General features: G+C 40.5%; 1 protein-coding gene across 4 annotated transcripts in view; it reads left to right on the top strand.

The window, feature by feature from the left end:
- Positions 1-24373, top strand: part of CAPS2 (calcyphosine 2) — a 56297-nt gene that overhangs the window by 11108 nt on the left and 20816 nt on the right. For all 4 annotated transcript variants that reach the window (XM_044996863.1, XM_044996864.1, XM_044996869.1 and 1 more), the window contains exons 7-14: positions 2960-3145; positions 7567-7689; positions 11618-11685; positions 13307-13426; positions 16329-16403; positions 17182-17277; positions 17389-17482; positions 18631-18746. In XM_044996863.1, the coding sequence (XP_044852798.1) occupies positions 2960-3145; positions 7567-7689; positions 11618-11685; positions 13307-13426; positions 16329-16403; positions 17182-17277; positions 17389-17482; positions 18631-18746 (878 nt within the window). The remainder of the gene's footprint in view (positions 1-2959; positions 3146-7566; positions 7690-11617; positions 11686-13306; positions 13427-16328; positions 16404-17181; positions 17278-17388; positions 17483-18630; positions 18747-24373) is intronic.

The raw sequence follows: 24373 nt of genomic DNA, 5'->3' as shown, positions 1-24373 counted from the left end.
CTACAGGATTATTTTCTGTGGTAAGGGTGAGAGGTATGTGCCAAATTTTAGGAAATTGCATTATATTTCTATAGTTAAGGAATGGAAGGCATCCTAACCTCCCTATGTGTGTATGTCCCGATGGAAAATTGGAAAACATCCTTTGGTAGTTCTTTTAAAAATATTTAATTTTCTTTAAACCCAAGAACAATTAATACAAAAAGTGAGTCCATATCAGCAGTCTAACCATCCGAGGGCTTGATCATGAGAACATCTATGCACATAATGCAGTCCTTAAGCAAATAACCCCTTGAAGTCAATGGGTCACTTGCATGAGTAGTGGTTTGCAGAACTGGGTCTTTAGAAAGCAGCACTGTGCTGCCAGTGTAGGCTGGAACATTGTTTGGAACAATGTAAAACCGTTTATCACCTCTCAGCAATTGTTAATAATACAGCAACTCGCATTGATTAACTTAGAACATGGTCATTCACTGCATGAAATGACCACCTATTAGGTCACTTTTTTCCCAATTAGGACACTGCAAACCACATTCTCTCTCCCTTTCTCTGTCTCTGTCTCTCTCTCATCTCTCTCGGCTTGTCTACGCTACGCTACACTACACTTTTTTTGCCTGCGTAGTTATGTTAGCAGAGCCTCCTGGTGCAGGTACAGCATGAGCCAGCAGAATAAGTTCTGCTGGAATAGCTAAATCACTTCCCTGTTCGACACTAGCTAAGCCGACAGAAGCACTCTTCCTTTGACATAGGAGCATTTACAACAGGTTTTGCTGTCATAGCTATGTCAGTTAGGTGTGACCCCCTCCCTCCCAAATCCTGTCCAATATAGCTATACCAGCAAAACTTTGTAGTGTGGACTAAGCCTATATATGTGTGTGTCTTTGTCTCTCTCTCTCTCTCTCTCTCGTCCTCTCTAATAACATGCATGTGGTCTTAAGTTAGAGTCGATGTGAGTTGCTGTGTTCTTATTAGCTTAGTGTTGATTTTATATATATATAATAAATTATATATATATAATCTCTTTTGCTAGAAGGCATTTTTCAAATTGATAATCAGTGAACATAAATATTTTATTACTGTAAAGTTACCAAAAAGTTGAAATGTCTTTGACTACCTCCCAGTCTCTTCTTTTCCTCTTTTTCACTTTCTTTTACCTTTCCTCTCCCTCTTTATCCCCTTCATTGTTTCCCAGATGCCACAGTGATGGATGTGGTATAAGAACCTAAATAGACTAGATCTCCTGCTCATTCTCCCTCTTTGTTTCTATTCCATCCTAATCTACCTTGAGGAGAAAAGGTAGTCAAGTGCCACTGATATATTTTAACATATTTTTGTGTGTGGCCATGATTTCTGCATTGCTTGCTTCAGATGCCTGATTGTAGCAATACTTCCACACGAAATTTAAAAAAAAATCATGCTTCCTCTGTAGGAAACTTTATAGGTGAATCTTCCCTAAGAGACTAGGCGGTAGAATAATTTAAATATAGAATTTTTTTTCTTTATTTCTTGGTCATTCCCATGCAGTTCTACTGTTACTCCATGGCCTGGTCTACAATAAGATTGACCTGACCATGTCACTGGGGTCTGTGAAAAATGTCATGCCCTCGTGCCGTAGTAAAGTTGACCTAGTTCCCAATGTAGATGTGGCTAGGTCAGTGAGAGAATTCTTTCATCGACCTAGCTATTGCCTCCCAGAGTTATGGATTTAATTACAGCAACAGAAAAACCTGTTCCATTGATCAAGGAAGCAGTGCTATAGTGGCTGTAGGGTAGGCATGCTCCAAGTTCTGTCTGTAGAACATTCATAAAATCATCAAGTGAGAGGGAAATAATTCCTCACTTTTGCGTTTTGTATAGACTTTTCAAGAAAAGTGTAGAAGGAGATTCACATCTTCCAATGGAGGCTAGTTTCACAGTGTGAAAAACACTATTCTAGAACAGGTCTTGGTCTACACTTGAAAGTTATATTGGCATAGCTACGTCAGTCAGTGGGTGAAAAAACCACACCCCAACTGATGTAACTATGCTGAAAAAAACCTCAGTGTGTCAGAAGTATATAGTATATAGACGGAAGAGTGTTCCATCAACATGCTAATGTTGTTCAGACAGGTAGTGTTCCTATACCACCAGAAGAAAACCCTCTGTCAATGTAGGCTGTGTCTACACCACTGGGCTATGCCAACATGGTACAGTCTCTGTTGTGTAGACATACCCCAGGACTGCTGAACTACTTGTTCAGGGTGTGCATATGGTTCATAAGGTGACACTGCTGGATCCGCTATTGTTTGGCAGGTGAAAGGGAGTGGTGAAAAATCAGCAACATCCCATAGGTGTTAGGACCCAGTGAGAGACAGAGGAGATGAGAAAAGAAGCATTTTGGTTCCTCCTCCCACCTTGCTCCTACTGCTGCTGTTTCTACCCAACCCAGCAAGCACTTGACTCCAGGAGAAGGGAAGTGGGATCTCAAGAAACTATGTAGCTGGCTCCAAAGCCTTTTCAACTGATGTTGTCCTTGGAGTTGAGCAATGTATAGGGGAAGGTGAGGGAGCAGCACCCCAATGACTAGTCAGTACCACTACACCCCCTGATCTAGATAACCTTTGGCCCCTTCATTCAGCATCCCAAACCAAATATGGGTTCATGCTGTTGCTCCAGTCTTACAGTTCTCTGCATCTGCAAAGGCTGGCAAGAGATCAGGTGGATTTTGGTTTCTGGGTATGGTTGAGAGTCACTTCATTTGCAGGAAAAAAAAACCTTCTCTAAGCAAAACAAGAAGGGTTTCATGAGAACAACCTAATGTTGTTATACAATAGTATTTATTTTCTTCTAAATGTTAAGTGTGGTATCAACGAACATCAGTCCTTTAACTGTAAAAATGTACTGAATGAGTATAATAATCCTGCTGTTGACATTGTGTATCACAGCAGGAGGCTGTTATTTCTGATTATTCTTTGCTTTTTAGCTTTCTTTGGAGCAAAAGACAATACCGGAAAATCTGCCATCCCCAACAGACAAATACAAACTAAAATATCAGCAGTATGAAGCAGAAATGAAAGAGGGATATAAACAGTATTCTCAGAGAACTGCAGAAAAGAAAAAAACCAATGCCCAGTCTCAGGAATCTTCAAGAAAAACAGCAGATAAAGAGGTAACATATTTTAAACTTGCAGATGTACTTTGCTGCACATCCTCATTAGTATCTGAGCATCTCTAATGTTGAATAGGCATTCAAATAGAGGAAGTCTGTTTGAACCCTTTCCTCTTATGAACACTAGAAGCATAAGTCTCCAGTGGGAGAGCAGGTCTATGCCCTGAGAAGGCACTTCTCCCAGCCAGATGAGCAAGATTTGCATGAGCTATCGATGAGATTTCTTGTTTGCACTTTTATTAGAAGGAAAATGCATAATTTGTGACTCCAGAAGAGGAAGGATGATGGTATAAAATGTGACATTAGAATGGTGAAGTGCTTTCAATCCTTCTTTAAATATGTATATAGAGCCAGAACTTTGCATAGTTTACAAAGAACAGAAAAAAATAATTACCACTGCCCTATAGAACTTACAGACAAACAGAAAATGAAAATTAGCAGAAAAAAAGATGATGTGGGGAGAAGAGGGAAAGGGGTTCAAATACATAAAGATAATGTGAACTATTTAGATTGTAAGTCCTGTGGGGGCAGGGAAAGCTTACTCCACGTGTGTATGGTGTCCAGTACAACAGGGTCCCAAACTCTGATTGGGACTTCTTGGTGCTACCACAATACAAAGAATAAATAATATTTGTATTACATTACTAATGAATCTTATACATTCTTCTATTTAAAAAAAAATAAGACAAAGGTGGTATAAAAGATGTGGAGTAGACAGCAGAGGAGTGGAGATCGACAATGGAAAAACAAAATGAAAAAAGTTGCCTTTCATTTTCTTTTGAAGAAAAGGGAGAGGGTGAGGATGCTCAGCACACCTGAAGAGTTATCATTCCAGGTGTGAGGAGAAGCATGAAAAAGACATGAAGGTGGGAGTGGGAGGTGAGCAAGAGGTGTGGAGGGGAATGGCTATTGAAGAGAGAGAAACTGGATGAAGCATTGATCAGAGATGATGAATTTGAATACCATGGAAAGAGAGAGGAAGCCAATGAATGGGCAACAAAGCAGTGACATGCTTGAAATGACAATGGTGAAGGATAATTTTAGCTGCTGAATATTAATAGAATGGAAAGGAAAAAGTTATGGAGGAGGGAAACTAATGTCCCAGGCTGAGATGGCTATTGTGTATATTGCTTCATTGTCTTAAAAGGACACTGTCCACTTGAAATCAAATTTTCAAATGTATGTAATGTTCGAAGTAAAACTTAAGAGAACCAATAACCGAAAGAGAATTGAGACAGGAAAAATATCCTTTTTTTCTAATTGTGTTTATTTTGTTCATGTTATAGCACCTTGTCAGTGATAGTGTTTTGTTGACGGTGAGTTTCATTTCCTGCACAAGCACAACATCACATTGTCTTGCATCTGGCTAAGAGTAACTCACTTGCATGCTCTACTGCTTCAGGCTCTGCAAGAGAGCATTTATGGGAGCAGCACCACTGAAATTGAAACTGAAAGGATAGCAGGTGGATGTTTTCAAAGAGGAAAAGGAGGGCAGAATAGAGTTGGAGTCAGGAGTGTTTGGTGTTATCTTTTGAGTGGGCCCAAAAGCAATTTCTAAACATGAGACGAGTAAAACAATTCTTATATATTTTTTTAAAAAAGTAAAATAAAAATCAGGCTATTCTATTTTTAATATCCTGCTTTTATCCTCAAGTCTTTCATTACTTTTTTACCTCAGTCTTCACAAAAAAAGTTAATTTTAATCAGATGTTTAACAAAGTGAATATTAACAAGGGAGAAGGATCTCGTCAGAATAGGAAAAGAACAGGTTAAAGAAATACTTAAATAAGCTAGATGTATTCAAGTTGGCAGAGCCTGATGAAATTCACTGTAGAATACTTGAGCTAGCAAAGCAATCTCTGAACCATTAATAATTCTCTTCAACAATTATGAGGTCCCAGATGACTGGTGATAGGTACTATGTTTGCCTATCTTCAAAAAGGGGGAAAAGGAGGTCTTAGGGAATTACGACCTGTCAGCCTAGAAAGATAATGGAACAAATGATTAAACAATCAATTTGTTGAAACCTGAGGAATAATAAGGTGAGAAACAATAGCCAACATGGATTTGTCAAGAACAAATCATGCCAAACCACTCTAATTTCCTTCTTTGACAGAGTTACTGGCCTAGTGGAGGGAGGAAGCAGTACATATGGTATCTCTGGACTTTAGTAAGGCTTTTGACACTGTCCCACATGACATTCTCATAAGTAAATTAGGGAAATATGGTCTAGATTAAATTACTATAACGTGGTTGCATAACTGATAACTAGTCTTTGAGTACAGTCTATTAGTGATTCACTGTGAAACTGAGAGGGCATATCAAGTCCTCCAGGGGTAAGTCCTGCATTTGATACTATTCAAAATTTTAATTCATAAGTTAGATAATGGAGAGTATGCTTATAAAATTTGTGGACAACATCAACCTGGGAGGGGTTTCAAGCACTTTGGAAGACAGGATTAGAATTCAGAATGATCTCAATATATTGGAGAATTGATCTGAAATCAATCAGATGACATTCAATAAAGACAAGTGCAAAGTACTACACCTAAGAAGGAAAAATCAAATGGATGATAATTGGCTATGCAGTAGTACTGTAGACACGGATCTTGTAGTTGTAGTTGATCTCTAATTGAATATGAGCCAACAATATGTTGCAGTTGCAAAAAAGGCTAATATTCTGCAGTGTATTAATAGGATTATTGTAAGTAAGATTTGGGAAGTAATTGTTCTGCTCTAGCTGTCTCTTGTGAGGCCTCAGGTGGAGTACTGTGTCCAGTTCTGGGTGCCACATATTAAGAACGATGTGGACAAATTGGAGAGGGTGTAGTGGAAAGCAACAAACATGATAAAAGGTTTAGAAAACCTGACCGATAAGGAAAGGTTAAAAACAACTGGACATATTCAGTCTTGAGAAAAGAAGACTGAAGAGAAATCTGATAACAACCTTAAAATAAGTTAAGGGTTGTTCTAAAGAGGACAGTGATCAATTGTTCTCCATGTCCACTGAAGGTAGGACAAGCAGTAATTGGCTTATTCTGCAGCAAGTGAGATTTATGTTGGATATTAAGAAGATTTTTCTCACTGAAAGGATAGGTAAATTCCTGAATAGTCTTCCAAAGGAGGTTGTGAAATCCCATCTTTGGAGGTTTTTAAGAACAGGATGGACAAACACCTCTCAGGGATGGTAGGTCTACTTGGTCCTGCCTCAGCACAGTGGGATGGACTGTATGACCTTTGAGTCCCTTCCAGCCGTATATTTCTATGATTCAGTGAAAATCAATATGTAAAATAGCTGGTGAGTCAGTAGTACTCAGAAAATAATTTGAGGGTTATAGTGGATCACAAACTGAATATGAGTCAGTGTAATACTATACAAAAAAGGCAAATGTTGTGGGATATATTAACAAGAGGGTTTTATATAAGATATGGAAGGTAATTGTTCCTCTCTACTCTGCACGGGTGAAGCCTGAGCTGGAGTACTGTGCCTAGTTTGGGGCACCACATGTCAAGAAAAATGTGAACAAACTGGAGAGAGTCCAGAAGAGAGCAACAAAACTGATAAGAGGTTTGGAAAACATAATCTATGAGGAAAGGCTGAAAGAGTTGGACATTTTTAGTTCAAAGAAGAGAAGGCTTAGGGGGAGCATGATAACAGTCATCAAATATGTAAAGAGGGTGGTGATCAATTGTTCTCCATGTCCAGCAAGGGTGGGGCAAGAAGTAATTGGCTTAGTTTGTAGCAAGTGAGATTCAGGTTAGATATTAGAAAAAATCCTTTCTAACTGTAAGGATAATTGAACACTAGATTAGGTTACTTAAGGAGGTTGTGGAATCTCCATGGTTGGAGGTTTTAAGAACAGGTTAGTCAACACCTGTCAGGGATGGTCTAAGCATACTTGGTCCTGTCTCCGTGCAGGGGGATGGACTAGATGACCTCTAGAATTTATAGAATACACAATCAGTCCCTGAGAACATAAGTAATTGTTTTATGAAAATGTGAACTTTGCATTCAGCATAATTAATTTAAAAAAACCTCAGCTTCTAGGGAATTCTTCTTAAAAAAAAGTCTGTATTTCTCCTCTTCATTTCTAAATATATTATTTTTATCCTATATATCCATCTCCTCTTAAGAGCACTGTTAACTTCTGTAAAACTGCAGGAAATGTCTAAGAGAAGTCTAAGCCAGCAGTTCTCAAACTGTGGGTCAGCACCCCAAAGTGGGTCACGGCGCCATTTTAATCGGGTCCCAGAGGAGGCATTAGACTTGTTGGGGTTGTGTAGTAATTTTTGTTGCCAGAAGGGAGTCGCGGTGCAATGAAGTTTGGGAATCCCTGGTCTAAACCAAAGAAAAATATTTTTGTTTGCTACAACTGATTGTCCATGATGTTGTAAGTCGAATACAGTGTATTTCTTTGTAGGAGCCACAGCTTGAAGACAGGACTGATCCTGATCTTACAGCTCTTGATGAGAAAGCCCTCTTGCAGCAATGCTATACAAGCAAGCCCTACACAATGCAGCACAGCATAAGGAAGTTAGAAGCTGTAAGTTTCCTGGATAGTATTAAATTGTTATATAAATATCCCTACATATCAAGGCTTGTAGGTATAAATTTTGATATGCTGTAAAACATATAGAAAACCTCATTGATAGATGTTTGTATATATATGTGTATTTTTACATAATATATTTATATTGATTAAATCATACATGATATAGCATTGACAGGGAAATTAACTGGGTGACCTAATAGGTCTCTTCTATTTCTTCTGTGATCTTTTGTCAGAACTGTGCAGAAAAAGCACAAGAACTCTAAACACTGAGTTTAGGATTATTTCAGCAATGCTCAGCAGCCTCCAGGACGTGACTTTTTGCTGAACTCCACCAATAAAACAAAACAAAAAGGCTTGATTTATGGATGATCTGATGTATTGAACTCACTCTGTTGTGATTAAGGACCGTAGCACATAGAATATTCTATCAGAAGGTCTTGAAATAGTTGTTGAACTTGGATATCTCATATACAAAAATACATAGGCACAAAAAGTGAAAGCTGTCAAGGCATCCTTAACTTAGAATTTCAATTTAGAGTTGGTTTGTCATATCCTTAGTGCTTTGAGAGAGATTTAATATGTAATATATATAATTTGCGTTCTTATCCATACATTTTTTTTCTTTTCTGAAAATATCAGACCTATTGTCAGTTGTGAATACTTATTTTTAAAAAGCCTTAAAAAGATTCCTAAATATATAATATATGTTAACATTTCCTTTGAGTGTAACTATTATTAATACATACTTTTAAAGGGAAGTTTTTCTGTAATTGCCTTCTGTTCATTATTTTTCAGTATCAAAAATAGTTTAGAGGTAAGTTGTTGTATTTTGAGGAGTATTTTGTATTTGTATTGAGGAGATAGCAACCATGATGCAGTCTTCTTTGATTGAAGGTTTGCATCCACAATTGGTCAGTTTAGTCTGTAGTCTAGGAGTACTCTTGGATTCCTCACTGATGCTGAGCTCTCACATCACAATGGCTGTGAGACTCTGTCCCATCCAGATGGGTGAAGACCTGGCCTCAGTTATTCATGCCTCCATTACCTCTCAGCTGGTCTACAGCAATGCAATATGCCTGGCATGAAACCGTCAGCACTTAGGAAATGCCAACAAGTACAAAACATTGCAGCATGTCTCCTCAGCAACACAGGCTACTTTGAGCACATTGCACCTGTCCTCCGCTCTCTACACCGACTTTCTATAGAACTTTGAACCAAGTTCAAAGTCTTGGTTCTTATCTTCAAAGCTCTCCATAGCCTGGGCCCAGGATACCTAAACAATTGTTTTAAAGCTTCTGGTCAACAACTTTGCTCCTCTGATACAATGGAACTCTCAACAGTAAGAGTAAAGCTCATCTGTGTGGGAGACAGGACCTTCTCTGGAGGTTGTCTCAGACTGTGGAAATAACTCCCCCAGTAACCAAGGACTATCACAACCCTCACCAGCTTCCACTCCACTCAAAGTGCAATGTGCATTTTTTGACCTTGCCTTCTTTAACATAAACACATAGCAACAGGTACGTCTAAGAAAACAACAACATCCTACAAAACCAAGGCTCACCATTCCGCATGCTTCTTCCTCTGGGAAGTGAATGAGAGAACAAAAAATACATAACAGGTGTGTGGTCACCTGGCTTAACACACTGCTGAAATGCACTCAGATACTATGGATGGAGATGATAGTACCTCTTGTTACGATCACTTGCCAATATTTCCCATTGGTCAGGATTAATTCCAAATTCCTTCATATCTTGCTTGCATGTGTCTTTATAGCGAAGCTTGGGACGGCCTGTTGTTCTAGTTCCCTCTGATAGCTCCCCGTATAACATGTCCTTGGGTATCTGTCCATCTTCCAACCTACTCAGATGGCCCAGCTAGCGCAGTCATCTTTGCTTGAGCAGGGATGTCACACTTGGTAAATTTTCCCTTTGAAGAACCTCTGCATTGGTGACTGTATCTTGCCATTTGGTGTTGAATATGTGGCGTAAACAACATAGGTGGAAACTGTTTAAACTTTTCTCCTGATGAGCATAAGTTGTCCATGTTTCCCCACCATACCATGAGATTGCTGAGGATGCAAGCATTTTGGTACGCTAGCATTTTGGTCTTGATGGTAAGCTTTGAGTTATTCCATGGTCTTTTAGTTAGTCTGCTAAAGGTGGTGGCAGCCTTTCCAATGCGAACATTTAGTTCCTCATCCAGTGAGAGGTTGGTGGTCACTGTAGAACCTAAACAGCTGAATTTTCGGACTACTTCTAACTGGTTTGCATTTAAGGTAATTGAAGGATCTTGTGGAACCCCTGTTCTAATACAACTATTTTCTTGGTGGTGAGAGCAAATGCCTGACAAGCACTTGAAAGGCCATCCTCGAGTTCTTGTAGTAGATCTTCATTATGGGCTATGAGGGCAGCATCATCAGTGAATAGAAGTTCCCTGGTTAGCACCTTTTTGACTTTGGTCTTTGACTTAAGTTGGGACAGGTTGAAGAGTTTCCCATCTGATCCTGTGTGGAGATACACTCCATCTTTCATGTCCTTAAACGCACAATTCAAGAGTACCAAGAAGAAGATTCCAAAGAGTGTAGGGGCAAGAACACATCCTTGCTTCACTCTGTTTTTCATCTCAAAGCTGTCCGAAGTGGACCCGCCAAACTGGACAGTTGTTTTCATGTTGTTGTGGAATGAACGTATAAGACTTAACAGGGTTGGTAGGCATCCTATCTTTTCTAGTATAGCAAATAGACCGGCTCTGCTGACTGTGTCAAATGCTTTGGTTAGGTCTACAAAGGCGATGAACAATGGTCTATGCAGAGAGCAAAACCGACTTACTGGGAGACTTGTGAATTATACCCTTTACCAAAATTGTTATAGAGTTAAGTTGTAAAGTTAGTGATTATCCTTTAAAATTATCTGGTGTTTGATTGGCAATCAGTTTTTCATCCTCTTCAACTATAGTAGGGCTTGGTCTATATAGAATTTGGCTTGCACATGTAAAATGCCTACCCAGGAAATCTTCTCTCAATCACAGATTGTCTCTGTATTTAGCACATTAGTGAAATAGAGTTGCACTAAGATAGAGGGAACCACAGCCAATCAAAGATAGAGATAGATAACTAATCACAGGTATGCAGATTGGGTAGGGAGCTTACATAAGAAACACTGAACAATGTCTTTGTCTTCCCATGAAAACCAATTATATAAATATCATGGAAATAAGGGCAAACCTAAATGCAGTAGAGAAGTTCAGAAATCTGATATATATTAAATGATAGGGTTATGCCAGAGAGTAAAACCACTGTCAGCAAGGAAGAATAGTTGGGATAATCTTTTCAATGAGTAGGGTGACTCCTATAAGACTCTTCCAATTGTCATATATCCGAGGAGGAGAATATTCTGGCACATAGCTGACCTGCTTTCAAATAAATAATTGAGAGTGGACAATAAATCATAAAAGAATCTTTTACAAGACAAAATCAAATTGGTAGAGGTAAATCTTCATTGCTTCAAATCATAATTTGTATCTGCACCGATTCCTATGATACATTGGATGGGGAGGGAAGTTTCTCTTATGCTTTGTCCCACTTAAATAATACACTTACTTAAAGTAATGTGAGAGCAAATATAAAGAAATCTGGCCCTCAGCATAAATGTTAGATTTCTCTTTTATATGTAGACAATACAATTACACAGAGCTGGTGCATATGTAAACAGTTTAACTATATCAGAATGCATTATGTGGCTCTAATTTAACTGAACCTCATTCACTGTATAATTTTCTCAATTTAAAAAAAAGATAAGGTAAGAGAGTGAAATGACACATTTGAAAACTCCATATTGCTTAACTGCATCTTCTGAAGATCATCTTATTTTCTGAAGTTTTTATTGTATCTCATAGACTCTTAATGGGTTTTTCATTTCAGGAGGATGTAGCTGCAGAGAGGAGAAAGCAAACTGTAGTAGAGCAAGTGATGGTGGATCAGTTATCTAGGTAAGAGAATATACAAAGTATAATTACAAGTTAACACTGTAGAAGAATCAACTATTTGAAAGTGTGCCCTACCTTGTGAAGGGAGTATTATTATTATTATTTATTATTATTTTAAATTTGTGAACATTCTTTAAATTCTTTAATTTTTTTGTAAAACTTCTGTGATGAAAATTATCAACTTTCTAATTTTAAATGTCGTAAGTATGATCTAAATATCTCTCAGAAGAATTAAAAATGTGTTAACACTTGCACCCTAATTTTAAGTGTTTTACAGTAGCACACTCTTGAGAGCTAATCTGCATGCTTTTTTGCAAAACATATTGGTGCCTTTTGTAATACATTATACGTCTTTAGTGCCTTTCTTCTGAGAAACTCAGTTTTTTAAAACAATGATGAATTAATCAGCACAACATCCTTTGAAGTAAGACAATATTGTTCCAGTTTTACAGAGTTGGCTCTGAGAGAGTTGGACAATGTCACACAACTAGGCAGTTAACACCCATTGGTTGGCAGGTCTTTGAAGCACTGTAGACAGTATTTCAGTGCCTTGAAGGAGGAAGGATCTTGTGATTTTGTTTGGTGACCCTCACTAGGCAGTATAGGTAACAGCATTGACTGTCTCTGGAAAGAACCACAGGAAAGTGATAGAGCCTTTGCAGGGTACAGAGGGAATGAAAAGAACTTTGTGCTTCTTCAGATTGCAAAATACATTTTAATTTTTTTCTTATTGTGTTTCATCACATATACTTTTAAATAAGATGTGCACTAACGGACCATTCTTGCATTTCTTTGTGCTTGAAGCAGGGCCACCAGTGTTCCAAGCATGTGCTTGGGGCAGCACTTTTCAAGGGGCGGCACTCTTTTTAAAAAATTTTTTGTTTTTGTTTCGGCAGTGGCAAAAATCCTGGAGCTGGTCCTGGCTTGAAGTAACTGATTATCAGGCTTATTTTCCTTAATGTACCTTAGGTATGCACATTTAATGCCAGCCTATGAAGTATGATTATATTACCTTAGCATTTACAAGAGTTAGAACAAAAATGATCTACAAATTTATATTTACCATAGAGCAATGGTTCTCAAACTTATTTGAGTGCACTCCACTTCTTAGTGTCGATAGTAGTTTACGCCCCCCTGACCACACAAGCACATATACTGATAAAAAATAATCAACATGTAACTCTCACTAAATATGAAAAACAGTAAGATATTTAGTCAAACAGAGCCAATGATCCACTATAATAAGAGCAAAAGCAAAACTGTGATTGTGGTCGATGCTTACAATTAAATGTGCACACCGTATCATAGCAAACAGATTAATGTGTAGATAGCAACGACATTGTATAATGCTATGCAAGCTTAGAAATCCGTCAAAATGCACAGAACCATCTAGAGTCAAATGCACAGTGCAATCTGAGGACCTGATATGTCTGGAGGAATCAGCTTTGCTAGTTATTAATTGCTGTGGGTAAAATGTGCTCAGTAGCTCCCACCCCTCCCAAGCTTCTCATGGCCCCCATAATGCATTCTGCACACACACTCATGGGGAGGGGTGCCCCCTAGTTTGAGAACTTTTGCCATAGAGTAATGTTGCTTTGTTTTTTGTTTTTTTTTCTTCGGTCAGGGCTGTAATAAGTGACCCAGAGCAAAGTACAAATATTGGTACTTACCAGAGGGATAGGACCTTTGCAGGTCTTGAGACAGCACCATTGCGCTTTAGAAAAAGAACATTACATGAAACAAAGTAAGTTTTCTTTTGCAGGGGTGGTTTGGAGTTTTTTGAGCTACAGGCTCATAGCCCTAATTTCAACCGATTGTAACTTTAGCAAAACCTATTCCTTTCAGGCTGAAACTTTTTGTGCTTGGTCTTTCTTGCTTTCTTTCCCTTTTTTTCTGCTAAATGTAGTAAGTTTGTTCCATCCAGTTTTAGAGGTGCACAAAAGAAGATCAGGAAGTTCTTTGAGTGTGATCTTCATTATGGGTGTTTTATATGCCTGGGATGAACCAGGTGGAAACTTTCTAGATAGCAGTGGCTGTGTTTCATAGAATCATAGACTATTAGGGTTGGAAGGGACCTCAGGAGGTCATCTAGTCCAACCCCCTGCTCAAAGCAGGACCAATCCCCAGACAGATTTTTGCCCTAGATCCCTAAATGGCCCCCTTAAGGATTGAACTCACAACCCTGGATTTAGCAGAGCAATGCTCAAACCACTGAGCTATCCCTTCCCCCCATCTTACATGTGTTCTCGTCTTTCAAAGGGTGCACAGCCCCAGCTGTTCATTTACTTCTGACTGCTGTAGGAAGTCAGCAGGAGCTCAATGGTGGCCTTTGCTAGCCCCATCAGCCCCACTTCATGGAAAGGTTGGGATTTTTGCTTATATATGCAGCCTTGGAGGTATGATATTTAGTATTAGTTATTGCTACACTTTGACAGATTTATTTATTTATTTATTTATTTTGGTCTCTTCAGTTTTTGGTTTTAAGCCTTCCTCATGCCGTTTCATGTATTTTATCCATTTACTATGGCTGAATCCAATGGCTTCAAGCCATGCCTTCCTGGAGTGGCACTATGGCTGTCACAGATAAATGTGACTTTTCTGCCTCAGGGAATGATGTTTTCCTGATGATTCTTTGAGTGTAAAGATTTACCAAAAGCAGATATAGAATGTGAAAAAACCATCTTAAACTTATGTGGGTATTGTTCCCCAGTACCGATCTTCTAGATCAGAGTTTTCCAAAGCCTTTAAAAGCTGGACAGCTGTCCTCTCATTCTCCTCAGGCAACTGTGCAGGCTTTTAACAATCCCTTGCATCTCTTAACTTACACATGTGTGTCCCCTCTCCCCTACACCCAACACACTTCAGTACTTCATGAAATGCTGATGTACATCTTAATATAATAGTTCCTATATATTCTTACATGTTTTGATGTCTAGTGAAATAGTTGACATTTAAAATATTGTCACTGCTATCTGAGTTAACACCAATTGAAATTGATGAATTGAAATCCACATTGCAGAGCTATTGTTTCAGGCTCTCTGCAAATGTAGGCAGATATCTCTGCATCAGTTGCATTCAAGTTCTCAAATATAATTGTAAGAGACTTGCTTTCTTTTAAAAAAAAATGCAAGCTGTGACTCTGGGGAGCAATTTTAAAGTTTTGCTCCAGCCCCCCATAGCAAGTCTCTCTGCTTCCCAGGGGGTATGCCTCTACTTTAGTAAAATTGATGTAGAGAAATTGAAACGGATGTTGACTGGACATTCTGCTACTATGGTGTTGAGAACCACATAAGTAGCTAGATATATAGAGAGGTCCTGGAGTTGTTCTGAGTCAGGAACCAGCAGCGAAATGATTTCCATACTGAAGAGCAGTTCAATGGTAAGGACTGATTAAGACACCCTCTCTGGCTCAGAGGTTGAGTGTTAAGCCATTCCCCAGTGGCTCTTCAGTCTTACACTTGCATATCCTGAAATCCAGCAGTGTAAATCCACATTAGGCTCCACTATTGAATGCCACTTCAGTGTTGAGATAAAGTAGAAGGTTTGTTAAGTTCTTAAGGGACTATTTTTCTGAGTAATGCTTTTCCAGCATTGGTTTTCCTTGAGAGAGCCAAGGAAAATGAAGAAAAAGAATCTTCTTAGCACATCTAAATAACAGTGATGGGATATCCACTCCGCATAGGTCTGACCAGGGTGACGGTGGCCAATTAACTGCCCAGGCTGCACTTGGAGGAGGAGCCAGAGTGCAGAGAACTAAGTGATTGCAAGCAGGCCCACCTGTGCAGGAACAGATGGGGCCTATAAAGCCAGGTAGGGGGCTACAGATGGCGGCTGCTGAGAAAGGGCAGTCAATCCCTGGGAAGAGGGAGGAATGCTTGGGGGGCTGCTGGGAAAGGCTTCAGGAAGACAGGCAGCAGTCACTTTCTAGGAAGAAGGAGGAAGCTTTTGAGCTGGTACGCCCAGAAAAAAAAGGGGAACCACAGTGTAGGAAGCAGTCCAGGAGCAGTGAGGCCAGAGAGAGGAAGCCCAGAACTGCTGAGCTGAGGGTCCCTGGACTGAAACCCGGAGAAGAGGGCAGACCTGGGTTCCCCTACCAGCTGCCGAGTGCATGGCATCAGTTTCAATTTCTCTACATCAATTTTACTAAAGTAGAGGCATACCCCCGGGGAGCAGAGAGACTTGCTACGGGGGGCTGGAGAAGACTGCTTAGGACTGCTGATGGACTGTATCCCAATGGGGAATGCTGAGTGATCTAGCTGGAGAGCTAAGTCACAAAGGAGATGGTGTGAGTCGTGGAGCAAGAGGAGCTGCAGACCAGAGTCAGGGTGACAGTGTGCAAACCGTGGACTGAGGCGTTGTCTTCCAGAGCTAATCACCAGAGTGACCAGGAGGAGTCACTAGACCTGCAGTGAGTGGAGCACCCATGACAATAACATTGACCCCAAAGATATCCAGACTTGCTCTCCCTGCATTCCAGCTCTTTCATCTACTTTATGACTCCACTGCGAAGGGTAACCTGGATCAACTCATAACTAGGTTACCACAATCTAGTTTTATTGGTAGTTCTAGAAATGGTTGATATTTAATGCAAAATTTTACATATTTGGAATATATCTGTTGATAAATGTCATGAATTATTTTAACAGAATAAGGACCAGATCAGCATTAACTGAAAATGTGCTTTCTAATAAGTTACGCTTTGATGGCAGAATTATATCAAGGTAATCATAAATGTCATAGAACTCCTTTTTAAATCTGTGAGTAATTAATTATTTTCTTTTGCATATTGGAATAATTGCAGTACATTACACATCTATTTAGAAGTATGTGCTTACAATATGTACATTAGAGCTCTGCGTGGAACTAGTGTAGAGCCTTGCAGTGAGACTGGGATCTCACAGGTCCCACAGGACCCGCTGCCATAATAGCAGGAGCGGGTGGGAGCGAGATTAAAAATAGTCCCATGCAGGGCTCTATTGTACAGACATATGTATAATTTTAATTTTCTTAAGTGTCTATTATATGCTGACATAGTTTAGAACAGCCCTGAGTCTCATTCGACTCAAGAATCAGGGTTAATAAAGGATTCCTTTCTGATGTCTTTTGCTGCAGCCAGAGCTTTCTGGATGCAGCTGAGCATTCAGCCCATTAGCTTCAGAGACCATGATGAACATAGCTGGTCCTAATACATGAAATCTGTTGGTTGAGTTGCGAAAACTCTTTCTGAATGTGGATTATGGAAAGCATTTTAGAGAAATAGCCTAAAATTTAATTTAGATATGTGACTGGTTCCACAAGCTACACTGAACAATATTTCAAATAAAACTAAAGCAATCAAAACCAGTAATATTCTTAAAATAATGATTATAATAATATTGTAGGGCATTTGCCATTGAACTGCTACTAAAGATGCATATTTCAAAATAGTGATATCCTCATCCCATTTCAGTTTGAAATAGATTACAAAACTCTAATATTGCTTTTCAATTACTGTTGTAGGAATGGGCGTGATGCTTGCAGAGAGCTGATTGGATTCTTTTTTATGTATGATAGATCTCTTACTGTATATGAATATCGACAATTTGGAAAAAATAGGTAGGATAAATTACTGTTAAAAATTCTCAAGAAAATATTCTCCAGAATATATCCAGAAGAACTTACTTTCAAGTTTTTATTTATTTAAACTTATTTTAAATCATCTCACAGAACAAATGCCTTACCTTTCATTCAGAAACGAGTTTATAGTCATCAGCGTGGACAAAGAAAAGGACAACAATATGATCTTAGTGACTTTTATGTTGTAAGTATTTTTCTATTGAAAATATATCAACTCTGGATGATTTGGAAATGCCACTTGGGTTGTTTGAATTCTGGGCTGAAGCAGGGACTTTAATCTAGCATTCAAGGGACTGATCCAAAGAATGCTGCAGTCAATGGAAGTCTTTCCATTAACTTCAGCTTCTTTGGTTGAAGCCCTAAGTCTTAAAGAGTCTGGGCTAGAGATGGTCGGGAGTTTTTGACTAACTCATTTTTCGTTGGAATATGCCACTTTGTCAAAACCAAAACTTTTTGTGGAAACATGTCAGTTTCAACAAAAGTTTATTTGAAACTGATTTCTCAGGTTAGGATGGAATGTTGAGGGAGATTGACTCACAGAATAGCCAATAGCCCAATGGTTAGGGCACTCAGCTGCGATGTGGGAGACTCAGGTTTAGGTCCCTGCTCCAAATCAGGCAGAGCAGGGACCTGAACTGGGGTTTCACATATCCCCGATGAGTGACCTAACCATTGGGCTACTATTCTGGGGTGGATGCTCTCTTTTTTTTTTTTTTTGCAAAAATTTTGAAAAGTTTTTGTTTTTTGTATTGTGAAACAGTAAATGCATTGAAATCTTAGATTTTTACAGGATGGGAAAACCCTTTCCCTCCCAGCTCTAGTCTGGACCATGTGCTTTTATAAAAGCACCCAGCCAAATACTAGAGATGTCAGTGGTAGTCTCAAAACAGGCTGCATGTTCTACTTTTTTCCACCAGAGGGCACAAAGCTGCAGCTGTGAAGGGGTTTGTAAACATATATTGTTATAAAAGTGAGTAACTGTGAAAGGGAAGAGGGCCCTGGTGACCAAGGAGAACAACGTTGTGGTTTAGATCTCATTAGGTATGTGGCAGACGTGTAAATTCTGAGGGGAATTCATGTTCATTCCATATAAGTACAGCTGCTAGCATAGAATTTGAATTACTGATTCTCTGACTTTCAAAATCTCATGTTCTGTGTTTTTAAATTACAATACTGAACTAGAATTTTGTGCCATAGTCTAATTGAATCCTAAAATAGCACTTTTTTCTATTTAAAATTTTAAAAATTCGAGTTCTTCATGAATTTCTTGTATAGTATATTTTATAGAATATACAACTTCCTTGTAAATCGTTCATTTGTTATTACCTACAGGGTGCTAACCTGACTTTTCTGAGTTGCAATCTTAGCCTTCCAGAAAGCATTAAACAGAACCCAATACTTACCCTTCGTGTCACAAATATTGATGAAGCTGCAATTGACATTCTAAAGTAAGTTCAATAGACTAGCTTTTCTGAGTAGTTTTCCTTTTTTGCAAATATCTTCCCAAATGAAGAATTTATATATAAGCTTTAAACAAATACATTTTATTGACGCTGCTAAAAGTCTCTGCATTTAGGCTCTTATGAGGAAGAATTAGCCATCTGATTGAATGGTTTTGAAGTAACATACAAAGCAGCCTTTAACTGTTTATTGGGATGGAGAGAACAATTGTAAACTAAAAGATTTACATTCCTTAAAGGCAGGGGTGGCTCTAGCCATTTCGCCGCCCCAAGCACAGCGGCACACTGCGGGGGGCGCTCTGCCGGTCGCTGGTCATGCAGCTCCAGTGGACCTCCCGCAGACATGCCTTCGGAGGGTCCGCTGATGCTCCACCGAAGCCGCAGGACCAGTGGACCCTCCGCAGGGACGCCTGCGGGAGGTCCACCGGAGCCGCCTGCCGCCCTCCCGGCAACCGGCAGAGCGCCCCCCGCGGCATGCCGCCCCAAGCACGCGCTTGGCGTGCTGGGGCCTGGAGCCGCCCCTGCTTAAAGGTCTTATTCTCTGCATTTTGGTGCTGAACTTGAACTTAAAGACAAACTAGATAGGTTTTAATATATGATTTCTATCTTTCTGATGGCAATAGCTTTGATTATTTCATTTGAAAGAATAAACATTCCGCTTCCTACCTTAAGGGAAAGAAAGCCAAAGAACTGAAAGAAAAGAAAGGAATACGATGTAATTGGTGCATTTCCCTAACAAAATAAGACACCTCTTATGGTGCCAGGTTGGGAAACCTGAAAGCCAGAGAATGTAACCATGTAATCGCTCTCTAGTCCTTGCCATCTTTGTCAATGCAGACTAATAAAGATTTGACTATCTTGGCTAGATTTGGCCCTTTGCTGACTTCACCAGCATGGCTGAATGTGGCAAAGAATGGCTAAGAATGTCACTTAGAGGATTTAATATTTTTTGCCATTGACTTTGGAGTGTACCTAATGAGCAGTGAGTGACATTTCTGGTTTAGAAGATAACTTGAATAAACATCTGTAACTTTTTCATAATGAAATGTAAGTAATCTTAATACATTTCACTAACAATGTAGGGCCTGGTTGTGTCCTTCAGGGAAACTCTGTACATGGATCTTTCCCCTTCCCCACCGAAAGGAGACTCAGCCACCTGGGCAGCAGCATTTCCTCATCCCAAGGAGGTGCTGCTGCAGGAGGGTGGGCTGTGGATGTGAGGCAGGACTCCTCCTTTCTCTGGGCTGGTCTACACTACGGGGGGAAATCGATCTAAGATACGCAACTTCAGCTACGTGAATAACGTAGCTGAAGTCGAAGTATCTTGGATCGAATTACTTACCGTCCTCACAGCGCGGGATCGAAGTCCGCGGCTCCCCATGTCGACTCCGCTACCGCCATTCGGGTTGGTGGAGTTCTGGAGTTGACAGGAGCGCGTTCGGGGATCGATATATCGCGTCTAGATGAGACGCGATATATCGATCCCCGAGAAATCGATTGCTACCCGCCGATACGGCGGGTAGTGAAGACGTAGCCTCTGTTTGTTTCCTCTCTTCCTTATGCCCAGTGAAATCCAGGATGGAAATGTAATACAGCTTGGAGATACAGTGTATTTCTACAGTGGAAAACCTCTCTTGAAGGGGAATTCCTACATTTATTCTTTCAAAATAGGCTTTGATAAATTCACTTGTTTCATATATTAAAATAAGGGAACTTGAAAAAAAAAATGATTTCACCTGTGTAACAGCTAGATGAATGGCTAATCATTGAATGTACATTATTTTGTAAATCGGACTTTCAGCTAAATCTCTCTGCAAAAGTAAACTGTCATGTACATTTAATGCCTTCCTTTGGGTTTCTGGATTTCATAGTCAATATACAAATAATTTTGTTTGAAGATTATGATTCCATTACTGTGTGGTTTGAACAATTCTAATTCTGTTAAGTGATTTTAAGATATACTTTCATGGAGTTTGCTGTCTGAAATTATGGTGAAGAGTCAATGTTAGCCTATAATATATATTTAAAGATTTAAATCATCCTGTCCTATCAAAGCAATAATGATGCCACAATTAAGATATTCACTCAGTATCTAAAGACTTTATTAGAACAACTTAATTGACTGTTGCTATAAATTTCATGTTGTCTATCAAAATGCCTAGCTATATAAAGCCAGTTCTCAATTACATTAATACCCACTTTATGGCCCCATTACACTGCCATGGTGTAAAGGGGCCTTACTGTAAATGAGAAACAGGCCCCTAGAATTTACAACTTATCTGTATATTGTAGTGTCCAGTAATATACAGTATATTGATATGATATTTACAGCTATTTTTTCCTTCTAATTATGGCAAGGTTTTCACAAAATGGAGGACAAGAGTTTAATTGTTGATAATTTGTGTAAGGCATTTTGCACCTCATGAATATATTCTTTCTGCTGCACAGCTTATCTCCTCATTCATCACGAATAGTAATACCTCCCACCTTTGGAATTCAGAGATGGTCTAGTGTGGCGGCAGAGTGCAAGCATTAAGCCAAGTCCAGGAGGTGCTATAGGCAGTTTTTTAGGGGAGATGTGCTCTGCTGCCATAAGTCACTGACTCATGCTGCCAGGACATGGGGGCTTTTTCGTTGGATAGGCATGTAGGGCCTTGACTTCTGCCCAAAACTGTAAGGCCTTGTCTATACTACCAAGTTTTGTCGCCAAAACTGCTGTTTGTCGACCCAAACAGTGAGTGTGTACACACTGCGAGGCGACTTTTGTCGGGGAGAATGCCCGGTTTTGGCGACAAAATACATCCACTCTCATGAGAGATTTACGTCTTTTCCCTCCACATTTTTGTTTATGAAATGCAAGTGTAAACACTATGCTTCATTTCATCACTTTCTTTGGCCTCCAGGAGATGTCCCACAATGCCCTTCCTGATTGCTCAGGTCAGCAATTTGAACTCCACTGCCCTGCAGCCAGATAGATAACCATCCACCCCTCCCCTTAGAAGCCCCGGGAATTTTTGAAATTCCATTTCCTGTTTGCTCGGTGTGGAGAGGTCTCATTGCACCTTTCGAGGTGACCATGGTGGGTTATCGCAGCAAATGCTTGGACCACTCCAGAGCTGTTGGATCTGATCAGGATATGGGGAGAGGAGGCTGTGCAGTCCCAGCTGCGCTTGAGCCGAAGGAATTGGGATATCTACGGGCAGACTTCTCAAGCCTTGTGTGAAAAGAGCTATGATGGGGACACGCTGCAGTGCAGAGCGAAGATAAAGGAGCTGAGGCAGGCATACCATAAGGCGAGGGCGGCAAACCATCCCTCAGGTGCTTCACCTGAGACTTGCCGGTTCTGTAAGGAGCTGGATGCTATCCTCAGTGGCGACCCCATCTCCATTGCCAAGAGCCCCATGGATACTTCAGAGGGCACAGAGGCAGCAGAAAGAGGACCGAACCTGGAAGACAAAGTTATTGATGAAGAGATGGAGTTAGATGAGGATGTGCAGCTCCCGGCGGGGTCGCCCTGTGGGGCAGGCAGCCAGGAACTGTTCTTCACTCCCGAGATGTCTAGCCAGTCTCAGCAGTCGCTCTCCGATGAGCAAGAAGCAGGAGATGAGACTCCTAGTAAGTGGCTGTGGCTTGTGTAGTGCAGAGGTGGGTTTAGGGCATAGAAATGTGGGAGGCTGGCTGTGTTTCTGTGAGCTGGATATTTTCCTGTGTAGCTAATTACTGTGGCGGAACAGGGTGATGCGCGCCAAGATCTCATGGGAATCCTTCAGAGAGATCTCCAGGAAAGTTTCCTGGAAGTACTCGGTAATCCTCTGCTGAAGGTTCTGTGGCAGAGCAGCTTTGTTCCTTCCCCCATTGCAGGGCAGAAGCCACAAGCACAGAGTAGATGTACTCTCGTTTCCCTGATTACCCCTAACAGTGAGATGTCTGCTAGAAGTTCCCCCCGCCTGTTGAAAAGTGTGGGAGAATTTTAGAATTTGTTCCCTAGAATGCTGCCCCATGGCCCTTGCAAAGAGTGTGTGCTCTTTTTCCCCATGTGGAGTGCCCTCCCTCCCCCCCTGCCCACCAAAACTTACCATGCTTTGGGTGTTCGCAGAGATGTGTGCCTGGCTAGGGTCAGTGAAAAAGTGATGACAATGTTGCAAAAGATGTATTTAACGGAAACGTTTCAATGCTGAATTTAACAATCTCGCTTCTGTGCTTTGCCAGATGTGGCCTTCAGGAACACCCCCCACCCCCTATCTCCACCAGATAAGAAAACACCCAAGACACAGCAAAGAAGACATGTTCCAGGAGGTCCTGCAGTACTCCAATGCAGAAAAAAAGGAATGAAAAGAGTGCTGGGAAGCCAAATGGCAGGATAGAAAAGAGAACCACACATTTGAGGTCTTTAAACCATGATTTGAGGATTTCAGTAACTCAGACATAGGTTAGGGGTTTGTTACAGGAGTGGGTGGGTGAGATTCTGTGGCCTGCATTGTGCAGGAGGTCAGACTAGATGATCATAATGGTCCCTTCTGACCTTAAAGTCTATGAGTCTATTTGTTAAGGATGCTAAAAATTATGAAGGAGAAAACTCAGATGCTGAAAGCCTTAATAATGCCACAGACTGAGAAAATTAGTGCTCTACCTCCACTGCAGCACATTCAGAACTCTTTTCCATGCCCACCCTTCCACCCTCCCAAACTGCTTGTACATTCCTTTCCATCTTCTGGGGCTTCTCAGTTTCCCCTTCACTTCACCCCCTTGGACAATTTTCACAATGATAGATGGACCTACTCACAGCTGTGAAAGTCTGCCCTTTCCTGGTTCCTCCTTTCTTGCCAAGCATCTGTGTGTTTGTGTGCTGTTTCTTGTGCAATAAAAGCAGACTTTCACAATAGTAAATTATCTTTATTTTGTTTCTACAAGGTGAGATTGCAGGCACTGCCAATACATGCAAAGGCATTGTAATCACTTTATTACAGGAATAAAAGGCCCCAAATATCACCATTGCCTCCAAGGAAAACTACATGGCATGTAACATTGAAGCAACTCACACAGAGATATGTTACTGGTGGTCATTGTCAAAGTGCTGCCTCAAAGCCTACCTGATTCAAATAGGTCCCCTCTGGGCTCCTCTGACAGCCCTGGTATCTGGCTGCTCAAAATCAGCGGCCAAGTGGTCTGCCTCAGCATCGCCAGCGCACCTTTAATCTGCCAAAGGCACATTTAACTGTCATCCGGCACTTACTGAGCCTGTGGTTGAACCATTCCTTACTGCTGTCCAGGTGTCCCATGTAAGGTTTCATGAGTGACGGCTGTAAGGGGTACTCAGGGTCCCCCAGGATGACTATGGGCATTTCAACAGCACCCACCATAATCTTCTGGTTAGGAAAGAAAGTCTGTGCTTGCAGCTTTCTGTACAGGCTGGTGTTCCTGAAGATGCATGGGTCATGCACCTTCCCAGACCACCTTGTGTGAATGTCAGTGAAACGCCCATGGTGATCCACAAGCGCCTGTAACACCCTGGAGAAGTACCCCTTCCTATTGATGTAATCTGTCGCAAGGTGGTCTGGTACTAAAATTGGAATATGAGTGCCATCTATCGCCCCTCCACAGTTAGGGAAACCCAT

Source organism: Mauremys mutica, chromosome 1, assembly GCF_020497125.1.
Source record: "Mauremys mutica isolate MM-2020 ecotype Southern chromosome 1, ASM2049712v1, whole genome shotgun sequence".
NCBI lineage: Eukaryota > Metazoa > Chordata > Testudines > Geoemydidae > Mauremys > Mauremys mutica.
This window is presented reverse-complemented; position numbering and strand designations above follow the sequence as displayed.